General features: G+C 40.4%; 1 protein-coding gene across 3 annotated transcripts; it reads left to right on the top strand.

Annotated features, from left to right (window-relative positions):
- Window positions 1-434: 434 nt before the first annotated feature.
- On the top strand, window positions 435-21,918 carry LOC121726562 (homeodomain-interacting protein kinase 2). Of its 3 annotated transcripts, none has more exons than XM_042113964.1 (21): window positions 435-579; window positions 4,263-4,332; window positions 6,666-6,801; window positions 8,247-8,465; window positions 9,181-9,335; window positions 9,748-9,924; window positions 10,402-10,555; window positions 11,082-11,183; window positions 11,949-12,059; window positions 12,327-12,482; window positions 13,475-13,594; window positions 14,140-14,345; window positions 14,726-14,788; window positions 16,783-16,884; window positions 17,201-17,412; window positions 17,728-17,888; window positions 18,182-18,388; window positions 19,347-19,424; window positions 19,572-19,768; window positions 19,969-20,064; window positions 20,741-21,918. In XM_042113964.1, the coding sequence occupies exons 4-21, from the start codon at window positions 8,352-8,354 to the stop codon at window positions 20,919-20,921; spliced, it is 2,592 nt and encodes an 863-aa protein (XP_041969898.1). In that variant the 5' UTR covers window positions 435-579; window positions 4,263-4,332; window positions 6,666-6,801; window positions 8,247-8,351; the 3' UTR covers window positions 20,922-21,918. The 3 variants fall into 3 exon arrangements, with proteins under 3 accessions (XP_041969898.1, XP_041969896.1, XP_041969899.1); XM_042113962.1 differs by having other exon boundaries at window positions 435-588; XM_042113965.1 differs by lacking the exon at window positions 14,726-14,788 and having other exon boundaries at window positions 435-588.
- The last annotated feature ends 531 nt before the right edge of the window (window positions 21,919-22,449 follow it).

The raw sequence follows: 22,449 nt of genomic DNA, 5'->3' as shown, positions 1-22,449 counted from the left end.
CGTTCTATATCGAAGAATGGCGTCTTGAAAACGAGATACTCTGTATAAATTTCAAGTCTTTCATGTTTGTTTCAAAGTACCAAAGTTTTACAACAAAGAATGAGGTGATTTGGCAGTTGTCAGTGGTCGTATTTTCGACTAATCAATGATTATGAAATCTGGCACTACTCAATGTTGGCTTTAGTTGTACCATAAAATAACATGTTACCTTTTGGTCATGGTCATGGAATATAACATCCAGGTTACATTTTTAACTGACTTTCAAGAAGAAAGAGATTATTACGAATTTAAAATAGGAACAGTCTAGTGTGTGGTGCCAAGTCTGAAATTCTTATGAGTTTCATAAACTTGTTCTTTAACGAATCCAGTAACCCCCTTATATCCTCTTATAATAATAGCGACATTATTCTTACGAGTGCATTTGTTATTGCAGTGTGGAAGATAACGGAAGCGATAGCTCGGAGGAGGTGGCAGCGGTGGGCGGCGCTCGGCACAGGGCGGGCGGCGCGGGCGGCGCGACGACGGCGCACAGCAAGCAGCTGGCGGCGGCCGGGGCCAACCACCCGGCCCAGCCGCAAGGTAACAAACGTATGATCCGACCAATTGTTGTTGCCTCCTATACACACTACACACGCACACACACCAATCGCTGACACAAAGAGATAGAAATGCACCGCAGAAGGTGACGCCCCGTATACGCACGCAAACACACAGACACTATGGGTGCGTGTGCGTGTCGGTACTCGGTACACAAACTAAACAGCGTACGCCCGTACACATAACAACTGAAGACGCATGCGTTGCTTACACTCAGTGCGTACACACACTCCTTAGGTACACGCAAAATACACTCTACAATAACAGGCTAAGCATATTTCTCAAATTGTAGTGGTAAATTAGTGGTGCTTAGCCTGTGCCCAGTGCGCAGGCGCCGGGCGACGTGTGAGATTTCAACCAACCTACTAGGAGGTGGCAACGCCGACATCGGTACCAGTAGTTTGATTGAACTTGATGCACTCTCCTCAACCCTGATGCACTTAGATGTAAGGTTACCGGGGTCCCTGCATACACATTATACAGGAACTCTCATTTAGGAGATCTTTAGTGACATAGAACCAAGTTTCAACTTTTAAAGTTTTTTATTAGTTACAATTTTTCTAAATATTTTTATCTAAAAGAGTCTTTTTCTGCATACTTTAAGTACTTGAAAGTTAAAATTTAAAACTAAAGTAAATGTGTTGTAGTTGTGTTATTGTGTATGTTTAGTAGTCTATGTAATATACAACCAAAGTGCTATATTTGCAGTGGCCCCGGTTTAAATAAAACTGTTCTTATTACATTCACGTCATGGCAGTACCAAAATATTTATATCAAGTAAAAATAGTACAAGTAAATTATATTTTTATGAGATAAGAACAAATAAAATGTATAAAAAAGTATTTTTACTTAATATGTTTACTTTGCCAGTGCCAAGATGTAAAATAGGAAGGATGAATATAAAATATGTATTCCTTCCTTGTTCGTTATTTTATGATATTATTATTGTTATTATATCTCACTTTCTCATCATATTTTATACGGTATTTTCTTAATTAAAATATATTAAATTGTCCGTGAACTTTATAAATTTAAATAATTTTAACGTATATTTCACATTAAATAATATTATAGGTATGACAAAATAATACGCAAAAAAAGGAGTTTTAAATCCTAAACATCAAGGTTTCACATGATTTAATATTTTGTGATATTACATATAACATAATTAGGGAATGCAATCTCGTTCTCTCTAGATCTCGGCCTTTTTTAGCGAGATTGATCTCGGACGAAAAAAAGGCGAGATCTCGCGAGTTTGACGAGATTGCACTTGAACATAAAAACGTCTTATACGAAGAACGGACTGACACGGACGGAGTTCCGATCATGGAGTAAAAACAAAGAGGAGCTGGCTTAAGCAACTGTGCACTAGATCCTGAATTTTGACTTCAGGTTGTTTTGTTAGTTACAAAAGAACTGTTTTATTACTAAAAGATTCTGGACGTCACGTTATCGTGGACGCCGGCTTCCACGATAAAACGTTGGGTACGTACGTTCAATGCCCTTTTGATTTTACGCACCGCGAGCGTTTTGTGCGGTTCAGAAGTTATCGTCGACGGAAATTTGAGAACGTCTTCATAGATTTCCATACATTGTACTCCCCTATGTTATCGTTTTACCGCGGACGTCCACGATATTACCGCCACGTCCAAAATTATAAAAGCGAAAATTAGAAGAGTTTTAGTTTCTTTCATTAATTGTTATGTTATAGATAGTAGATACGTACTTATGTCAAAGTTTACTACTTAAAAATTATAGACAGATACGTCCAACAATGTTTGATGCATAAAATTAAATTAAAAAAATTCATTAAAATGAATGTTAATATTATAATGCTTACAATATTTATTACTTTTTTTTCGTAATTTATTCAAATATTGTGATTATTTGCAAAAAAAAAAAACCATCAAACTGCTAATCTCGCGAGATCTCTAAATTGGCGAGATCTCGCGGTATTGTATTCATAATTCAATTCAATTCAATTCAATTCATTTATTTATTTGCTCTAAAAGTGTAATACCACCTACTGTATTACACTTTTAGAGCAAATAAATAAATGAATTGAATTGAATAAACTCGCGGGATCTCGCTTAAGCCCCAATCTCGCGAGATTTACATTCCCTAAACATAATATAATAATTTTATTGTTTATACCTGTAAACTGGTTTACTTTTTCAAGTTATTATTCTATGGAAATCTTCACCTTTATAACTGCCATTATTGTTACAAATAATGCCTATTTCATGAGTTCATCAATGAGTTATCTTTAATGCAAACATAAAATTTATATTATGTGGTTATGCCAAGACTTGTAATACAACGTCATATTGTTATCTCTGCCTCCTTAAAAAAGTTATAAGATCTCATCTCGAACCAAGCTTCTAAGTTCTGTCCCTACATGCCCTAGCTCTTCAAAATATAAATTCTCAAACTATCTCGGTACATGCGGCCATTGCTTCGCTTTTCTAGTCTTGGCGTTAGTACTGCCGTGCCCCCACATAATTTGCTAACAATGAATGATAAATCACAGTCAAAATAGATTGTCGCATAATACAAGCGGTGTTCTATCAACGGACAAATGATAAATGACTCGCTAATCAGAATACTACATTTATTATTGTTTTGGGAAATTAATTACAGTTTCACAAATGTCATTGCAACATTCTAATAAATCAATACTAATTGTTTAGCTGAAAGTGAGCGTAAAAATGTATTTATAATTCAAATAGAAAAGTTTTAAATTATATACACTTCTGATATAATTACTTGGTAAAAAACGCCTCCGTGGTCTAGTGGTATAGAGCGCGGCCCTTGACTCGGAGGTCGTGGGTTCGATTCCCGCGTTGGATACATGTTATTTCCAAGTTTGGTTAGGACAGTGCAGGCTGATCACCTGATTGTCTGACAAGTAAGATGATCCATGCGTCGGATGGGCATGTAAAAAGTCGGTCCTGCGCCTGATCTCTCGCAGGTCGTGTCGGTCTTTCGTCCCACTGGGTTATGAGAGTAAAGGAATAGAGAGTGCTCTTGTGTACTGCGCACACACTTGGGCACTATAAAATTACTCCTGCGTAGCTGGCCTGGTTTCAATGAAACCGGCCACCGTCACCGAAACCGGTGTGGGAGCTATTATTATTATATAATTACTTGGTGGCGGATGGCTCAAATAACTTATATTCAAGACAAAAGAATATAAGTGTTTAAATTTTTAAACTCATTCTTGATACTAATAAAACACAATTTCCTTGCACTTTTTCCACTATATTAAGAAAAACACCAAAACACCTGAAGATGATTAATTTCGAAACCGGTCGTGTAATTTGTTAATAATTTTTTAATATAGTGGAAAGGAAATAGTGCACGGAAATTGTGTTTTATATGTGTTGAACATGAATTTCTACCAAGAACCAACAGTACAATCAATTACATATATCATTCTTGATAATTCACTCTAATGTTACTCATAAAGGTTGACTACAAATGCCTTGTAGTTTGCCTTGAATATGCATTCAGTTATCCTTCTTACATGAACCCAATAATATTATTATTGTGTATGTTTGTAGCGGCGGTATCTAAACGTGTAACGGGTTTTGTTTCCATATCTCCGCGGCCGCCACACGCCACGCCACGCGACGCGACGCTACGCGACCCGACGCCGCACACAGGATCCGGTTGTGGTGGCGACGGCGACTACCAACTGGTGCAACATGAGGTGCTCTACTCCTCGTCTAACAGGTGAGAAAACACTTGACACTTTTGACCTTAAGGATAGGTTACACAGTGTAAACAGCTGAAGTGACGGTAGGCAATTACTGTGCCTGTGTACTCGCACGAGAGACGACTCGCCTCCATGTGTCACACCATGCAAGCTGCTGACTTCGCAGTAGTCAGGTGAATTCGCCTTGTCGAGTTGTATCTATGGTGGGGGAAGGCAAGTAGCTAGTGAAAACATAAAATGTTTTAACGCGCACGCGACTCTCTCGCACATGAAAGTAACGTTTGATGCGGTCACATGGTGCATGTATGATGTAGCTGCACCTCAGTAACTGACTAGGCCAGCTCGCATGTCAGTTTGCACTGTGTAACCCAGGCATTTCGCACTTAGGTTCAAAATACTTTTTTGTTACTTGGTTCATAGTTAGGTTACTTGGCCACGCTTGGGCCTTGTAAAATCCGGGCATCGAACATTGTGAAATGTTGATAGAGGCCCATAACCCATCGCCACTTTTTCACTAGAACGCGAAAATCTTATTTACCCTTCGCGTCGGCGAATGAAAGGGACAAGAAGCGCTTATATCTCTACCAAAATTCCTCGATGTTTAATAACCCGAAGTATTGAAATGTAGAATCATACATTTTGTAAATTTAATCTGTCGTCAACGAACGCGGATCTTACAGAAGTAGAGTAAGCATCTTGATTCTTGACCAAAAATACTTTAAGTAAAAAAAAACTATGTAACGAAATAAACAATCTAAAAATATACATCGTGTATGACCTAAATACATGTAGTAAGGTGGTCGACATCTTCACGTGAAGTCGCGTGATAGCCCGTAGTAAATCTTGTTGTATATTTGCTGCCGAACCACAGCAGAAAAGTTACATAACATTACAGTCAACATAAACAATAGTACAGTGGGCTAGTGGACTTGGACGAATTGTAACTATGAGAAGAATGCCAGTCATAGGTTTAAGAGTAATCAGACACGTTTACTGGCCACGATAAACTTTGCTAGTCATAAATGGAGAGGAACAGTGTTACATTTTCAGTCATTATTGGTAGATATTAAGCTGTGTGCGGCCTCATTGAGTATTAACGTTACTAGCTATTTGACCGAGCTTTGAGATAAAACACGAATAAAATGACATTTTCTAAAAATGATTCCTACCTAGATCGATTTATCGCCCCCAAAACCCCCTATATACTAAATTTCATGAAAATCGTTGGTGCCGATTCCGAGATTCCAAATATATATTTATATACAAGAATTGCTCGTTTAAAGATATAAGATTGATTTCATATTTGGTACTTGCTATTTGCAACTAGTTTCGCCTAACGATCTCAAAGCTGAGCGCGACCTAGTTATAACATTGTCGATTCAATGCGTAGCGTACTGCGTAATTAAAGGGTGTCTCAGCGCCGATTTTCAACTTTGAAAACTTGTATAAAAAAAACAAATTGTATTTATAATATTTTTATTGTAGTAAATTAAAGTGTATTAGTGCGGATTTTATGTACGGAATATTACACCGAATGCACTCTTCAAATCGGACACGTGAATTTGCCGAGACGCGTCGAAGGATGTCCGCTGGTATGGCTCTCACTTCTGTCGTTATTTTAGTCTTCAGCTGCTTTTTGATGTTTTTGTTTTGGATTGCTGGATGATCAGTAACGGCAATTTTGACGGTTGACGTACCCTTCGAGGTGAAAATGTGACTAATCACTAAAATAAACGTTGTCCATCCCGTTTTCCTCCGAAAAAATCTCTAACATCTTCTGACAGAAATTTTTTCGCTTGTTGTAGTCTTCTTCTTTAATTTTTTGCACAATTTGGGTTTTATACGGATGAAATTTTAAATCTAAAGCCAAAATTCTTTGAGTGCTTGACCGATGGAGGCTTAAAGAGGCAGCATGTTTTCTAAGTGAGCGTCTTGGAAGCTCCGCGACTGCAGCGGCGACGCGGTTGATGTTTTCAACCGATCGCACAGGTCTATTTCGTGGTCCAATTGAATGATTTAGTAAACATCCTGTCGCTCTAAACTTCTCTACCCACGACTTAATTAATTGAGTACTCGGGGCATCACTCAAACGGTGGATTTCATAGCGACTACAAAATTTACGCCGTGCTTCACTCAACGAAAACCCATTGCATAAGTACGCTTCTACTGCGTACGCGCGGTGCGTACCAGACCACTCCGCCATGGCGATCAAAAAATCCGCACTCGTCACCTATCGAACGCTACCACTCCACTCCAGCTAACCCCGAAGGTTGCCGAGAAATTCGTGTTTAAAGTTGAAAATCGGCGCTGAGACACCCTTTATATTGACCGGTATTGTTTGTCGTTTCAGATACGAGGTGCTGGAGTTCCTGGGGCGGGGCACGTTCGGTCAGGTGGTGAAGTGCTGGAAGAAGGGCACCAATGAGATCGTCGCCATCAAGATACTCAAGAACCACCCCAGCTATGCCCGCCAAGGACAGATTGAGGTAACTGATTCATAGCGCTACTTCCTAAGCTCAGCTACTTAAGAGGGGTTTGTGAGTCCATCAGTCTGTCTTTCATCTAGTGCAGTCTTTCCCAAAGTGCGTTCCCAAAGGCGATGTAACGCCCCCTTGTGGGCGCTGAAGATCTAAAGGGGGGTTGGTGTGGGACCCAGAAAAAAATGGGGGCGTTGTGTAGAGGCTTGGGGTGATTTATTTCATCTGGATGCATTTTAAATTGAAACAATGGGAGCGCTAAAACATAATTTGTTCTCAAAGTTGGCAGTAGACAAAATAAGTTTGGGAACCCCTGATCTAGTGATCGTCGCCTAATCGCCAGCCCTTAAATTTTATGTGCCAAATAGTAGCCACGTTTGGTCACCAATATTTAAAGAAAATAATTGTACCTTACCGGCGACGTCCCTATGTCGTCATAGTGTGTTAAGATCTTAAATGTGGACCTTTTTATGACTTGAGAAAATCGGGACAAGATTAGTCGAGAATAGTGTGTAAAGTCTTATTTAGGCATCGTTTGTCACGTTACGTACTACGGATTGATAAGATCTGCCATCATTAGATTTTTAAAACACTGTATCGTACTCATACAACACGTATTCTTCTTTAGTCTACGTGCCTATAAAATTCACTTTCGAAATATCAAGTAGAAATGTTATGAATTTAAAATTTTCTCTTCGCATTCAACTACATTTAATACCCATTTTACGTCACATAAATCTAAAAAACAACGTTCCAAATGAAAGTTGCTAAAACATTTTTTGGAACGAGAATATTTTTCACAAAGGAAAACTTACGGTGACGCCGCGCTAAAAAAATAAAGAAATTTAATCCTCTTAAGTGTACAAATCTAACACAATCCCAGTTAGTTTTGGCGGCGCTCCAGCGGTTGTTTACAGCTAGTGCCTACTCGGCCCAGTGTATGTGGAGCTTACGTTTTACGCTAAATTAATGGACTCGTGTTGATGAATTTTATGACTTTGTTTTTGAAATTTTTTTTCTTCACGACTTTTTAGATGAATTACTGTCGCGTTTGGGTTATGTTATATTGAAACACTAAATTATGTAAGAGTGGTATTTACGTACGATCTCTTAAAACTTTAATACTTACTATTCTATGATCTTGTGCATAATTTAGTGGTAAGAGCAGCAGGAAGTAGTAATTTCAATACGAGCCTAACGGTCGTACTTAGACACTTTTAATGATGATGAAACTTCAATTTATTGAAGAGTTTGAAATATAATGAGACAAAAAAGTACCTACGGAGATCATGTCAATATTAAAGTTAGGTAATTAATTCTCTGAATGCAGTCGTAGTAACTGCAAGGCACACGGACACTAGACAGTTGTATATTCGGCCACGTGTTTTGAGTTACCTTTCTTTTCAGTACGAACACTGAACAGTCTCATATCTGTCTCGTGTTGCTGTTTCCAGGTGTCGATCCTGTCGCGGCTGTCGCAGGAGTCGGCGGACGAGTTCAACTTCGTCCGGGCGTACGAGTGCTTCCAGCACCGCTCGCACACGTGCCTCGTGTTCGAGATGCTCGAGCAGAACCTCTACGACTTCCTCAAGCAGAACAAGTTCTCGCCGCTCCCGCTCAAGTACATCCGCCCGATACTGCAGCAGGTGCTCACCGCGCTGCTTAAACTCAAGGTGAGATCATACACGCACGTACAGAGAATGAGAGAGTGTGAGTGTAGTGGCACGCAGAAAAATAAGATCTCAGTTTGTGGGGCTGAGCGTGTACACATAAAAGGTAATGCAACATCTTACATCTCAGTTACTGAGTGTAAATTACCTGCAGTAGAATCTCAAATAATCAACCAGCCAGTCTTACGGGCTATACGTATGAATTACTAGACGTGCCAAATAACATAAAAATTGCTCCAGTAGTTCGTGAGATAAGTCCTTTAAAATAATTTTCCCAGTTTTTTCACATTTTCCTCTGTTACTTTGCTCCTAAAAGTCTAAGCGTGATAACATATTATAACCTATAGCCTTCCTCGATGAATGAGCTATCTAACACTGAAAAAAAATATTCAAATCGGACCAGTTGTTCCTGAGAGTAGCGCGTTCAAATAAACAAACAAACTCTACAGCTTTATAATATTAGTATAGAAGTATAGATTCGTACTAGCCCTATCTCAAGCTAGCTCTATGTTCGTGAAGTTAGCTGAAAACGCAGTATGAATAGTAGACACACTTCGCCTCATGTCACGCTTTTCATAATTTGCGTTACTTACCGGTAACCTCTTCGGCCAATCGCAAGTTAATCTGGAAAAGGGAAAATAAATTTGGCGTAGGGACATTTTGTTGTAAAGTAAAATTCAACTGTGTCACCTGTATCTAAGGCCCATTTCCCTTGCAGCAACTGGGGCTGATCCACGCGGACCTCAAGCCGGAGAACATAATGCTGGTGGAGCCGGCGCGGCAGCCCTACCGCGTCAAGGTCATCGACTTCGGTAGCGCCAGCCACGTCAGCAAGGCCGTCTGCAATACCTACCTGCAGAGCAGATACTACAGGTATATAACAGATTTGACTACTAAGGGCCTTTGCCCACTGCGACTTTTAGTAGCGATGCGACGCGCGTTAAGTCGCATTTGCAACGCGATACAGGACACACAGCTAGCGACTGCATCGCGACTGCATCGCTACAAAAAGTCGCAATGGGCACGCGGCCTAAGGGGTTTGGGGATTATAAAAAGGAAAGTGACCAGGGAGTTACATGGGTAACTTATCTGATGATGTCTACTAAAGTCAGCTTTTTAAAACCAATTTTAGTAGCTTGCGTTCAAAACACTTCAGCACAATGAACGTGCACTACGATATTTTGTCTTTGTCTATGACCTATGTCTATCTTTTCTGATGTAACAGATGAGGACATGTTATTGTTTACATATTATTTTAATTGTAATGAATATCGTAATATTGCAGAGCACCCGAGATCATCCTGGGTCTGGCGTTCTGCGAGGCGATCGACATGTGGTCGCTGGGCTGCGTGGTCGCCGAGCTGTTCCTCGGCTGGCCGCTGTACCCTGGCTCCTCCGAGTATGACCAGATACGGTACATCTCGCAGACGCAGGGCCTGCCCACCGAGCATATGCTGAACAGGTGTGTTGCTGGAAAATATTTTTATAGTCTCACCGCCGTACTCAGAGATCAAATCGTATCAAAATTTTGCCATAACCCCCATACATTATCTGTCAATATCTTCATTAAGTTGAAGTTTAAAAAATTGTTTTAAAGCTATACAGGGTGTAACAAAAACAAGTGATAATAATTTAGGGTGTGTACGTGTTCCTTGTAGAGAGTTCACTGTGAAAGTAGCAGCGCTGAAAGACCAAAAAATTTTTTCACTTTTGTATGGGGAAACTCGTGACGCTCGGGCCCTTACCCATACAAAAATGAAAAAAATTTTTTGTCTTTCAGAGCTGCTATTTTCACAGTGAACTCTCTACAAGGAACACGTACGCACCCGAAAGTATTATCACTTATTTTTGTTACACACTGTATAGGTATGAGTACTATGCAGTTTTAATAATAATTTATGATGTTTTCTATCGTTTAATAAATAGAAAATTGTTCCAGTGCATCCAAAACAGCGAAGTTCTTCTACCGGGATGTGGACAGCACATATCCATTCTGGAGGCTGAAGACACCAGAAGAACATGAGCTGGAGACGGGCATCAAGAGCAAGGAGGCGAGGAAGTATATCTTCAACTGCCTCGATGATATAGGACAGGTAAGACAAAGTAATAGAATTAGTATCATTGTAGTTAGAATGTTATTGTCTGGATAATATCCGTATATTTTAGAAGCTGCAAATGCTTAGGCCAGAGGTTGGCGACAGTATGTTTTTCTGTACATCGTTAAAATTTTCGCACACTATTCAGACCTCACATAAAAATTCTTGTCAAGTCCTGCGGGGCTAAAATGGTCACATCTAGCAATTCCTCTCAATCAATTCAGCAAATGAATTGTCAAAACTGTCAAACTGACAAATGTCAAATCAGTACAAAAATACAGAAATGAATTGCAAGCAGAGTTGCATTTTGTGATTTTAGAAAAATGAATCATGTTATGATTCATATCATGATTCTTCAAAGCGACCATTTTAGCCCCGCTGGCTTAGGCTTAGCGTTTTTGACTGTAAAGAGTGATCTAAATTCAAAGTTTATTTTTCGTTGTGTAGCTATTAAACGTGGAAGTTTAAAAAAAATTGGTTTGTTTCTGATTTTCCTCGTATCATCGAAATGTTTTAATTCCAGGTGAATGTGCCCACTGATCTCGAAGGCGGTCAACTGTTAGCGGAGAAGGCCGACAGACGAGAGTTCATCGACCTATTGAAGAGGATGCTAACAATGGACCAGGTTAGTGCAGAACCATAGAAAATATAATTAAAAATTTTGTTTTTTTTATTTGAGTTTTCCGTGTTAAGCATAAAAAATTTTTAATTTGTTAAAATGAGTAGCAGTGTTAAGATTTTTTATTTTACGATGAAGTTAAAAGCCAAAGTTGAGCCTACCTGATCGTTCAAAATCGATCAATTAATAAATTTAAAAAGTAATTAAAGAACGTTTGTGTGCCAAAGACTATACGGTCAACAATTTCCTAAACGATGGCACATCTTGGGAGTAGGATGGCTGCTTGCAAGGCTGCTTATGTGACTTACAATTGTGTATTCATGTTGTATAGATTATGTTATTTACATTGTAAATTTTATTTTTTTAAAAGTCAAATTTTCCACCTTTTTACTAAAAAGTGGCCCCGTGCGAGTTTCTTACGCCGGTTCTTCTCGCCGGGTTAGTTCCCGAACCAGTGGTAGGCAACATGTAGTTCAACGTTCTGAAAACATTTGATTCATTTTTTTTTGTATTTTTACCTGACTGTTACGGAAATCAAAAGGAAGAGTTTTATTCCGTCACTGTTTGTATGCTACGTTTCATTGTAGTGCTCATAACTACACATCTAATTTTAAGAAAATTAAATAAGCTTTGTAATAATGACGTGTAAAAACGGTTTATCTGTTTTAGCGTAAAAAGGCAACCTGATTGTTACCTCTTCACGCCTAAACAACGTCAGAATTTCGTTTATAATTTATATGGATGAGCTTTACATGGTAATGTTTTCCCCAGGAGCGTCGCATCACACCGGGAGAAGCGTTACACCACGCGTTCGTGACGCTCGCTCACCTCGTCGACTACGCGCACTGCAACAACGTCAAGGCCTCCGTGCAGATGATGGAGGTAATTGTTCAGTGGTTTTAGCTGTCGAATATCGAAGAACAGACGTAGTGGATTCACGAAGGACATGTTGTCATTTTTTCCCAAAAATCTGTCAGTTTTTTATTTTGTGCTTTTCTAATGTGGTCATTTTTTTTATTAAACTAGAGACAATACACATAAAATGGATCAGAAATTTTTAAATATTTACATTATACCTTGTAAATGTATTGACCTTACAAATAAAGTTTAATGTAGTTACCGATTCTAAATGCGAGAATTGCGTTGCAGGTGTGCCGGCGATCGGGCAGCGGCGTGGGTGGCGTGGGCGGTGTGGGCGGCGGCGAGTACGTGGGGGGCGTGGTCGCGCCCGCCGCGCCCTCCGCCCACCACCTCGCGCTCACCATCAACCAGCAGCGGCTGCGGGCGGCGCCATACGACAACCTGGTCAGTGGACGGACTGATTATCTTATGCTGCGATGGATTATCTATGCTTGCCAAAGCTTGGCAAGCATAGATAATAATAATAAGGCATACTAATTGGCAAGCATCCACAAGGCACAAGCATCCACAAGGCACAAGCATCCACAAGGCACAAGCATCCACAAGGCACAAGCGTCCACAAACGCTTGGCATTTGGAAGTCGTTTACACGCTTGTGAATGCGTCAGTGTATTACGTACATCCAAGCAAGCACCCTTTGATCTGTGTCCAAAAACCGACACTACACCGGATCGGATACAAGCGTCCACAAGCTCAGGCACGCCAAGCCAAATATTTTCGCTTGTGCTTGTGGACGCTGGTCAAGCCTTGGCAAGCTTAGAAACGCAGCATTACACTTTGCAGTTGCCAATATTAGGCCCAATTTTATCGAAGTCTGATAAACTTAATGTTCGAATTAGTATGACATTACTTCTCTCGTTTTTCTTAATAGTGAAAGAGAAAACATGACATTTTAACTAGCAATTACGCTAACAGACGTTGGTGAAATTGGGCCTTAGTGTGGGTTTTAACAGTAGCATCTGCTTATACAATTCGTATAAGCAGAATTACGATGTTGAATTTATTGCTCATGATATAGCAGTTGAAACAATGGCAGCAGGGTTTTTTACGTATTGTATATCGTTATACTGCATCATCAAATTAAATTCCTGCTGCGTTTCAGTTCATTTCATTCCTTTTCGCTTTATATTATTATTTTAAAGTTCGTGTCCGAAACAATTTGATATTGTTTCAAATCTATACAAGTGTCAAAGTTCATTTAGTGAGACAGAGTTACATATTGAATTAATAAAATGTGCATTGGGGTATTAAGTATTAATAACACGTACAGGTATATTACATAATAAAATATTATCAAAATTCATCGAGTTATTTCATTGTCCCCTTGGTGTAGAATGCCTCCATTTTCATGTACTTACTTGATCATTTCGTTTCCAGTACCAGCTGTATCAAGGCGGTCGCGTGGCAGTGGGCGGGGCCAGGCAGTACGCCACGCGCGCGGCCGAGCCCTTTCCGCACCAGTTCGTCTCCTCCATACTGTGTCAGCCCGCCTACCAGGTATGTACGTCACGTACGTGTACGAGTTAAGATTTAACATTATGTAAGGGTGAGGCCAAACGAGCATAATTTTGTGAGTCGCAGAATTTCGGTCGCGTAAATATTTTTCATACAAATCATGACTCACAAAATTACGCTCGTATGAATGAAGTAGGAATTTTCTATGAAACTGAATGCAGCAGAATTTCTGCCAGCCGAAATTCTGCGACTCGCAACTCACAAATTACGCTCCCTTGGCTTCACCCTAAAGAAGAATAGGGACTGAAACTACGAAGGTTTAAATAAAATAATACATTATGTTTTATTGACGAATAACAATCTGTACATTGATAGTCTGCTAATGATTGTTTTTATTTATATCAACAATTATACCAACAAACGACAAGTCGTAAAATTGTATTTCACTGATGTTATTTACATGTCCGTATTTACTTATGTTTTAATGTTTCAAATAAAGTTTTTAAATGTCAGATTTTCGAAGTGCCTTCTAAGCAAGTTTTACATAAAATTTAAAATGCTAACTTTTTACTATGAACTCATTGCAGGTGCAGCAGCTTGCTGCGGCGGCGGCAGCAGCAGCGGCCGCCCACCACCAGCACGGTGTGGGCGGTGTGGGCGGCGTGGGCGCGGTGGGCGGGGTCGGCGACGTGGGCGAGTGGCGCGCGCCGCTCATCGTGGAGCCGGCGCCGCTGCCCGAGCCCGACGTGTGGGACTTCCATCCTCACCACCAGCATCACCATCCGCACAAGAGGTATGCTTCAGACGTTACATTCATCGCAAGAGATATTCTAGACCTTTAGAAATTGAGAATTCGGCGCGATTATATTGAGTCTAATGTATAAATATTTTAGAGTTGATGAATGTTGAAAGCTAGATATTATTTCGTGATATTTCGCTATCGAGATAAAATGCCGTCTAAATTCACCTCTATTTTAAATAGTCTAAGAATAGTCTAAAAATTACAAAAAAAAAACACATATTGTACTTACATTTTTGTTACGATTCGTTTAGATAACTACCCCGTCAATGAACCGTAACAAATTATACTATGATCTAACAAAGTAGCGAACCGTAGTAGTAAATGAATAAGCGACAATGTATTGGGAATGTATGAGTTGGGGTTGTCGACAGATCCACCAAGCAGCAGGCGAGCGGCGCGCCCCACTACCCACAGCATCACCAGCATCAATACAGGTGCTATGCCCGTGACGATACAATCACGACCGCTTTTACTCACTACTTCATATCCAGTAGGCTTACTACAAAACCGTTTTGAGACTCAAACAATCGGACGAGAATGCTGCGTCCTGCTCTAACAACTTCATTTCACGTTTGTTAGAGTAGGACGCAACATTCTCGTCCGATTGTTTGAGTCTCAAAACCGTTTCGTGGTACGGGCCCTGGCTCCTATAGACGTAGGTTACACGATCAGTTTTTCATAAAATATCTTATCCATCAATCTGGTGAAGATTGACGAAAAACTGATTCCACCGGAGGAACGGACTATATGTAATTATGTATTCCGTCAATCAGTTTTTTTTAATGAAATAAGGGGGCAAACGAGCAAACGGGTCACCTGATGGAAAGCAACTTTCGTCGCCCATGGACACTCGCAGCATCAGAAGAGCTGCAGGTGCGTTGCCGGCCTTTTAAGAGGGAATAGTGTAATAGGGGAGGGTAGGGATGGGAAGGGAAGGGAATAGAATAGGGGAGGGTAGGGAAGGGAATAGGGTAATTGGGCCTCCGGTAAGTTCACTCACTCGGCGAAACACAGCGCAAGCGCTGTTTCACGCCGGTTTTCTGTGAGAACGTGGTATTTCTTCGGTCGAGCCGGCCCATTCGTGCCGAAGCATGGCCCTCCCACGTCTAAAATGGATGGATGGATCAAATTGATGAAAAACTGATTGTGTAACCTATGTAATAGACTATTCCCCCTTTTTGTTTGATCAATGTTAGAAAATACATTTATTTATTATATTTTTGTATCGACACCATAATAAATTATGACAATAAAAAACAATGTAAACTTGCGAAGCCAAAGAGAAATATACTCTTTACTTCCGTACCTCCGTTCTTTGTTCGATTGTAAGGCTGCCACGCTTAACCTCTATTACAATCCTTCCCAAAGTCACTCAATCGATTTGAGATGTGGTATAAGGATTACCCCCTTGATGACTCCTGAGTCCTGTACTGTCAGTGTCATGTCCTGTATATTTTAAGACAAAAAAATTAAGAGCGGGCTGCCAAATTTTGCTGTGTTTTCTAATAAATATTACGATCCCGGAACACGATTGACTTAAATCAAATTGAGACTTATTTAATCATTGTATATTTATCTGATATTTGCTAAACGGAAAACACGATTCACTTATTTTGACTTTATAGTTATATTTTTCGGAATTATGATCTTTCTGGGCTTTTCAACAAATATCTGTTACACTTATTGATTTACTATCATTAAATAACTTGAACTACTACAATCACAAAATAATGGCAAAAGGTAATATTAGTATTGTATTTAATTTTTAAGTAATCATCAAAAACAGTTTTAGGACTTACGACCTTTACTTCCGTGCTATAATGCGGGAACCGTTGTTACGCGATATTGTTCACTATTAGCTGCAGCGTAAAGCACATTGCTCGGGAGCTCGATTCATGGAATCATTATATCACGATTGGAGGATAGCGGGGTGTGTAGGCGGGGCTAGCGTGCTTTGAAATTTTGGCAGCAGACTCTTAACTTTCAATTTAGTGTAGTTCGTAGGCTAGACTGTAGACACACCCTTAGACAGAACTTTATAACTATAAATTCTGTTCCCTAGATTATATAGAACCTGATAAAAATCTTATGTTCATTACTTCCTTTCTTCTAATTATCTAATATAATATGCACAGACTTTATCGTATCAGTTGCGTTTACTTAAATTCATGTAATGCTGAAGCTGACGCTGCTTAGACACACGTTGTATAAACACGTCGTAATTTAATTATTTCTCTCAAATAATATGCACCTCAATTGAGTGATTTGAAGACCTAATTTGGTCGAGTTGAGGCGAGCCCGACCAACATAGTCGACGCTGACATAATCCGACCAAATGAAACAGCCTACCCATAAAAAATCCTTAGTCATATTCTATCATATTTTATATATTTCTACAATACTGTTATACCTATTGGTTTGTTTGTAGTATGGCCAGCAGCGGGGGTAAGAAGGAGCCGACGCAGCTGTCGCCGGTCAAGAAACGGGTGAAAGAGGGCACACCACCATCGAGGCACAGGCATGATCACACGTGAGTTCTGTCAAATATTTCAACAAGGTTATTGAATGATAAGAACTGTAAAGGATATTAATTCTGAACGCAGTGAGAATTAGATAATAATTCGTACTATGTCCAATTTCATTTTTGCGTACAGCTCGTTTTCAAACAACTGCAACATCATTATGAAACGAACAGTCATGCTGACAAGAGACCTTTTAGCTTCCTATATAGTCAGCCTTACCTTGCCTTATGTGGTCTACCGTTAGTTATCGCCATACATAAATAGCAAATCATAGGTCCAAAATGTCAAACGATGTTAGACTTACATAACTACATAATATTTTAGTGCGCGTGCGTCCGGCGCCGCACCGGCGACTGGTTGGGACGCAGCGTGCGGCGGCGCGGCGACGATCACGATCCGCGACACGCCGTCGCCAGCCGTCTCCGTCATCACCATATCGGACTCCGACGACGATGCTGAGCCGCGCCCCGCGCAGCGCGCCGCCCCGGCCGCGGCCCCCGCAGCACCCCCCGTCCCCGCCGACACGCACAACAGAGGTAAGTAGAAAAAGTTTTACAAACAACATTGTCCCTTTTTAAATATTGTCCCTTTTCGCTTGTGACGGCGGGCGAAGCCGTCTCCGTCATACCATATCCGATTCCGATGAGCCCACCCCGTGCATCGAGCCGCCGAAACAGACAACGGATCTTACACTATAAATGATGAAGCTAAAGATCTAGATTCTAGAGTCTAGACTACTCAAAGAATCTGTTTTGCACAATGAGTAATTTTCTTTGCCTTATTTATAAAGACTTCATTATTTATATTTCGATTAATAAAATGTATACATTAAGTAATGTTTGCTGTTTCAGGCAGCGGTGAGTGCGTGGCGACGTCGGTCTCGAGCGGGCCGGCGGGCGCGAGCGGTGCGGGCGCAGCGCCGGCCGGCGTCATATGCTCCGTGCGTACGCCGCGCGACGAGCGGGTCAAGCACGAGCCGCCGATAGCGCATCAGCAATGTCACCACCACCAGGTACTATTTGGAATAAAAACAGAATATAGGGGAAATATATGGAAGGCCCGGCCTATTAGGGCCAGCTTTTCTAGTCCAAGTATCGGTGCAGTCTGACGTTTCGCAAAGACGATCGAATATCCTAAAATCAAAGTAGCCAGTTTCATAAAGATTAAGGTTTTTGGGAACATAACTTGCGTAGTTGTGATTGTTTTAAATTTTAATTTAAAGGCAGATATTGTAACAACAATAATACTTTTGGAATTTGAACACCTGTCCACTATCACAAGGATAACATGCATTTTTGCTTATAGCCTCAACAGCAGCAACAGCAGCCCCAACAACAACAGCAGCAGCAACAGCAGCCGCAGCTGCAGCAGGCGGTGCCGCAGCAGCCGCGCCAGGCCAGCAGCTCACAGGCTACGCCCCAGAGCCAGAAGAAGCGTCTCCTGGCCCTCGCGCAGCAGGAGGCCCAGGCCAAACTCGAGCCGAGCCACGACCACACCGCTCCCCATTATAATGTGAGTACATACTTTATAAACAAATTCAGATAGTATTTTGTTATCAAAGTTTAACGCAGCCCCGCCCGCTTAAAGACAGTATCGTTAAAGTTAATAAAAAGTATTTTATGTCCTTCCCTGTGGTGTGCTCTCTGTCTATGCAAAATTTCGTCAAAGTCGGCCTGATTTTGTTAAAAAAATATCATATATGGACCATTTTCCCGTTATAAAAAGTATCCTTTGTCCTTCCCCATGTTCCTCTTTGCCTTTGCTGATTTCACCAAAATTGGAACAGTTTCGGAGCCTATCCGTCATCCGATGCAAACTAAGAAGCTTTTCGTACATAATTATAAATTATAGTTTGTGCGTTTTAAGATGATATGGGTGACAGTTTTCAATATTCCTTGCTACGGGTTTTTTTTTACAAGAAAACAAAAAAAAAACAAAATGTAATAAATTAAATTCCATCTACAAAAACAAATGTTTCCTATAATTGTAAATGAATAAAAATGAAAAGTTGCTAAATGCTAACTTATTAATATAAAAATATAAATATTAACTGTGAAATAGAAGTATAAAATTATTGTTTCGAAAACATTTGTAAAATGTCATATACATGAAACGGAACTTATGCCAATAGAGATTGACTCTGTTGAATCGAAATCAAATCGATAAAAAAGGGCGGCCATCTTAAATCGCCGGCACCACTGAAATGTCAGTACGAAATCGATAATTTCGATTGCAATTCCTTTACGAAGTGATTCGATATTTTTAAACTATCGATTAATTTTTGTTAGGTAACTTCACTACTATTGTCAATTATAATGTGTCACGCATATCATCATAAAACGCACAAACTATAGTCTAGAATATAGATAGTCAACCACAGGGCGTCTTAGCAGTAAAATCTACAACAAAGCCATTCAAATGTGTCTTGGTTGGTCTCTAAAGATTATAATGAACAAAATATTCTTTACAGAGCGGTTCGAATGTGCGCCAGGGTTCAGATTATCAGTGCAATCAATATGTTCCACCGCAGCACAATAAAAGGGATAGTGTAAGTTATTTATAGTGTTGTATATGGGCCATAATTTCTAAATATTTTGTAACAAACTTATTTTCAAGCAAACACGATGGAACATCATGATTAACAAGTTAACATAAGGTTGTTTAATTGGTAATTTTACTATATTGACTTTTACAGAGCGGGGGCTCCCGAGAATATTTACCGGTCAGCAACGCGGTGAGCGGGGTGAGCGTGAGCGGCGTGGGCGGCGTGAGCGGGGTGGGCGTGGGCGTGGGTGGTGTGGGCATGGGCGGCGTGGGCGTGGGCGTGAGCGTGGGCCCGCCTGCCGCGCACAAACACCCGGCGCACGCGTGGCACCATCATCCACATTACAAGTGAGCGCACGATTACAAAAACTATATTCTAAAGTTTAAATAGCGAATCAGGCCACTAAAACTAAACTTTATATAAAGATTTTATATAAAGTTATTATATAAAATCTTTATATTTTATAGAAAGATATAAAAATACCTATTCTAGTAGTCGATATATTTGCATAATAGGAAATATATTTATTTGTATATTTATCTAGCAGAAGCGCACGCGGAGGTGTGTTGTCGCCGGGCGGCGGAGTGTCGCCGGGCTACCTGGCAGCGCCACCGCTGTACGTGCCCACGTATCACTACCACACGTGAGTATTGAAATTCTGTTCTGAAACGGCCTACTCCAAGCCAGCACCTAGACGATCTATTGTATTGTCAATATCACGCTTCAATTTTATTGAACAGTTAAAGGCGCGCGATGTTCAATATCAACCCTAGACAGTGAATGATATTAAGCAAATGTGATATTGTTCAATATTATTAGATCTAGGGGCCCGCTAACTGCTTACTCTTCGTTCTCGGAAATTCTTGTTCAGAACATGACACAATTTTTCAATAAACTTTTCCACTGTATTACAATTTACAATAGTTTCATACAGCCTGACTGATTTTGTTAAAAAAAATATCAGATCATTAGACAAGTGAGTACATTCGACCCAAACCACCGTCACCATCCAAATATATGTATCGACTGATATTTGACAAAGAAATTATAATTTTTTGCGCTTCTTATTGTTTACATCACATGATAGAAATTTAAAAATGGATTTCATAATTTATTATATGCGATATGGCGTCCACTACTTAAACAGATGAAATTACAGTTCCTCACATTAATATGATGGTACAAAAATACAAATAAATTAAAATTATACTGCCTTTATTTTATACACTTGATGTAGTAATGAACGGCTTATTTAGGAGTGTTCAGTAACGTGATTTAAGTTCGGTAGCATTAAATAATAAAAATGTTTGATTTTTCAGGGGCGGTGTAAGTGGCGTGGCGGGCGTGAGCGGCATGGGCGCGGTGGGTGGCGTGGGCGGTGTGGGCGGGCCGCCGCCGGCGCACCACGCGAGCGGCGGGCGGCTGGCGGGCTACCTGCAGCCCTACTCCCCCACCTACCTCGTGCCGCAGCACCACCAGCACCTCTGGTACACCGACTGAGTGCGATGACGCGACGAATCAATACGAAACTCCACGAGCGAAGACGGCAGAAGTGAAGGGACGGGAAGACGACGGAGTGTCGCATCGGATATTGTAGCAAGAGAAATGAAGTCGAAACGTACCCGTCGCTGACGTCCGTGCGTGCACGTTGTGAAGTTAGCCGCGCGTGCGTGTCGACTCGCTCGCTGTCCTTACCTGCGGCGCGGCGCATGGTTGGATGCGGCCCCCCGCGGGCATAAGGGCAGTCGAGCGAAAAACGCGTACTCTACTCACACTATAATTTTTTATTCAAAACTTTGACTAGTGTGTCCTGCGCGTCGCGTGGCTCGGACCGACCGGCCCCGCGCGGGCCGGCGGCGGGGCTCTGTATAGATAGTGTTAATACGGCAGAGAGATTTCTGTAAAATAACCTGCTATAGTATAATCGAAAGTCTAATTTAAATAGTGTTTTATGAGTTGATTTTATATGATCGATGTATCTAGTGCCGCATCCTTGACTACGATGTTCTTGTACAAATATGAGTGTTAAGTGTTACTCGGCGTAGAGTTCGCTGTATAGTGCGATGGCCGGCGCTCCGCGTCGGAGTTTAAATTAATTTTAATATGCGAATGAAGCGAGTAGTGCATTTACTAATGTTTTATCTTAGGTGTTAGTGTTTGTACCAAATCTACTAGTGGGGTGACTGCGGGGCCGAGGCGGCCGGTCCCGTGCGGGGTTTTAGTTACGATGTTCGTCAATTATTTGTTTTATATTTCCGTTAAGGCTGGGGTGTGAGATTTTACGTTCCATATCGAGTAGGGTAGGCGCCGCCATGGATTAACAAACATAATGCTGTGTTTTCTACGTGTATAATCGTATTAACCGACCTCTAGTAGTCCTACGTGTATAGGTGGTGGAACGAGTATATTTAAGAGTTTTATATAACACATAGCGCATATACGTTACTATAGTATGCATGTATATTGATTAGATAGAACAAAATTGTTGATCGCTAAACGTTGATAATAATTTACGACTGCAATTATTTTAGTTTGGTTGCTGACCTTACGTCGAACTAAGCCTGGGTACTCGGATACACGATATAATATTATAATTAGGCGGGCCCACGTTTTACTTTTTGTGTTTTACTAAATTATGATTTAAGGGTGTGCGTTCGACGAACATGCGTAACGTATTATTTGATGCACTTTGCTCATACAAATAAATTAACCTAATACTTTTAATCTACCTATAATATACCTACCTACCTTCATTGTATAACATTCAATATTATTTTAAGATATTATCTTATATCTATTCTATCTGACGGAAAGTTGTATATATTTATAATCAGACGAGTCTATTTATAAACTATGAAGACTGTCATAAAAACTGTGTTTTAGTTTTCATGATTTATTATTCAATTTCGAATAATACGCTACGCATATTTTTACAAGTTTTATTTTCTCCTTTGTATATTATGCGTGTATATTATAAAGTATATTAAACATGTGATTCCTAGTGCTACTGGCACTCAATATTATTGAT

This window comes from Aricia agestis, chromosome 4, assembly GCF_905147365.1.
Source record: "Aricia agestis chromosome 4, ilAriAges1.1, whole genome shotgun sequence".
NCBI classification, from domain to species: domain Eukaryota; kingdom Metazoa; phylum Arthropoda; class Insecta; order Lepidoptera; family Lycaenidae; genus Aricia; species Aricia agestis.
This window is presented reverse-complemented; position numbering and strand designations above follow the sequence as displayed.

Bases quoted from the DNA above. Each gene is read 5' to 3' on its own strand.
- LOC121726562 (XM_042113964.1), top strand. From the start codon at position 8,352: ATGCTCGAGCAGAACCTCTACGACTTCCTCAAGCAGAACAAGTTCTCG. The intron at 8,466-9,180 runs GTGAGATCATAC...TTTCCCTTGCAG, and splicing joins CCGCGCTGCTTAAACTCAAG to CAACTGGGGCTGATCCACGC. The intron at 16,885-17,200 runs GTGAGTTCTGTC...ATAATATTTTAG, and splicing joins AGGCACAGGCATGATCACAC to TGCGCGTGCGTCCGGCGCCG.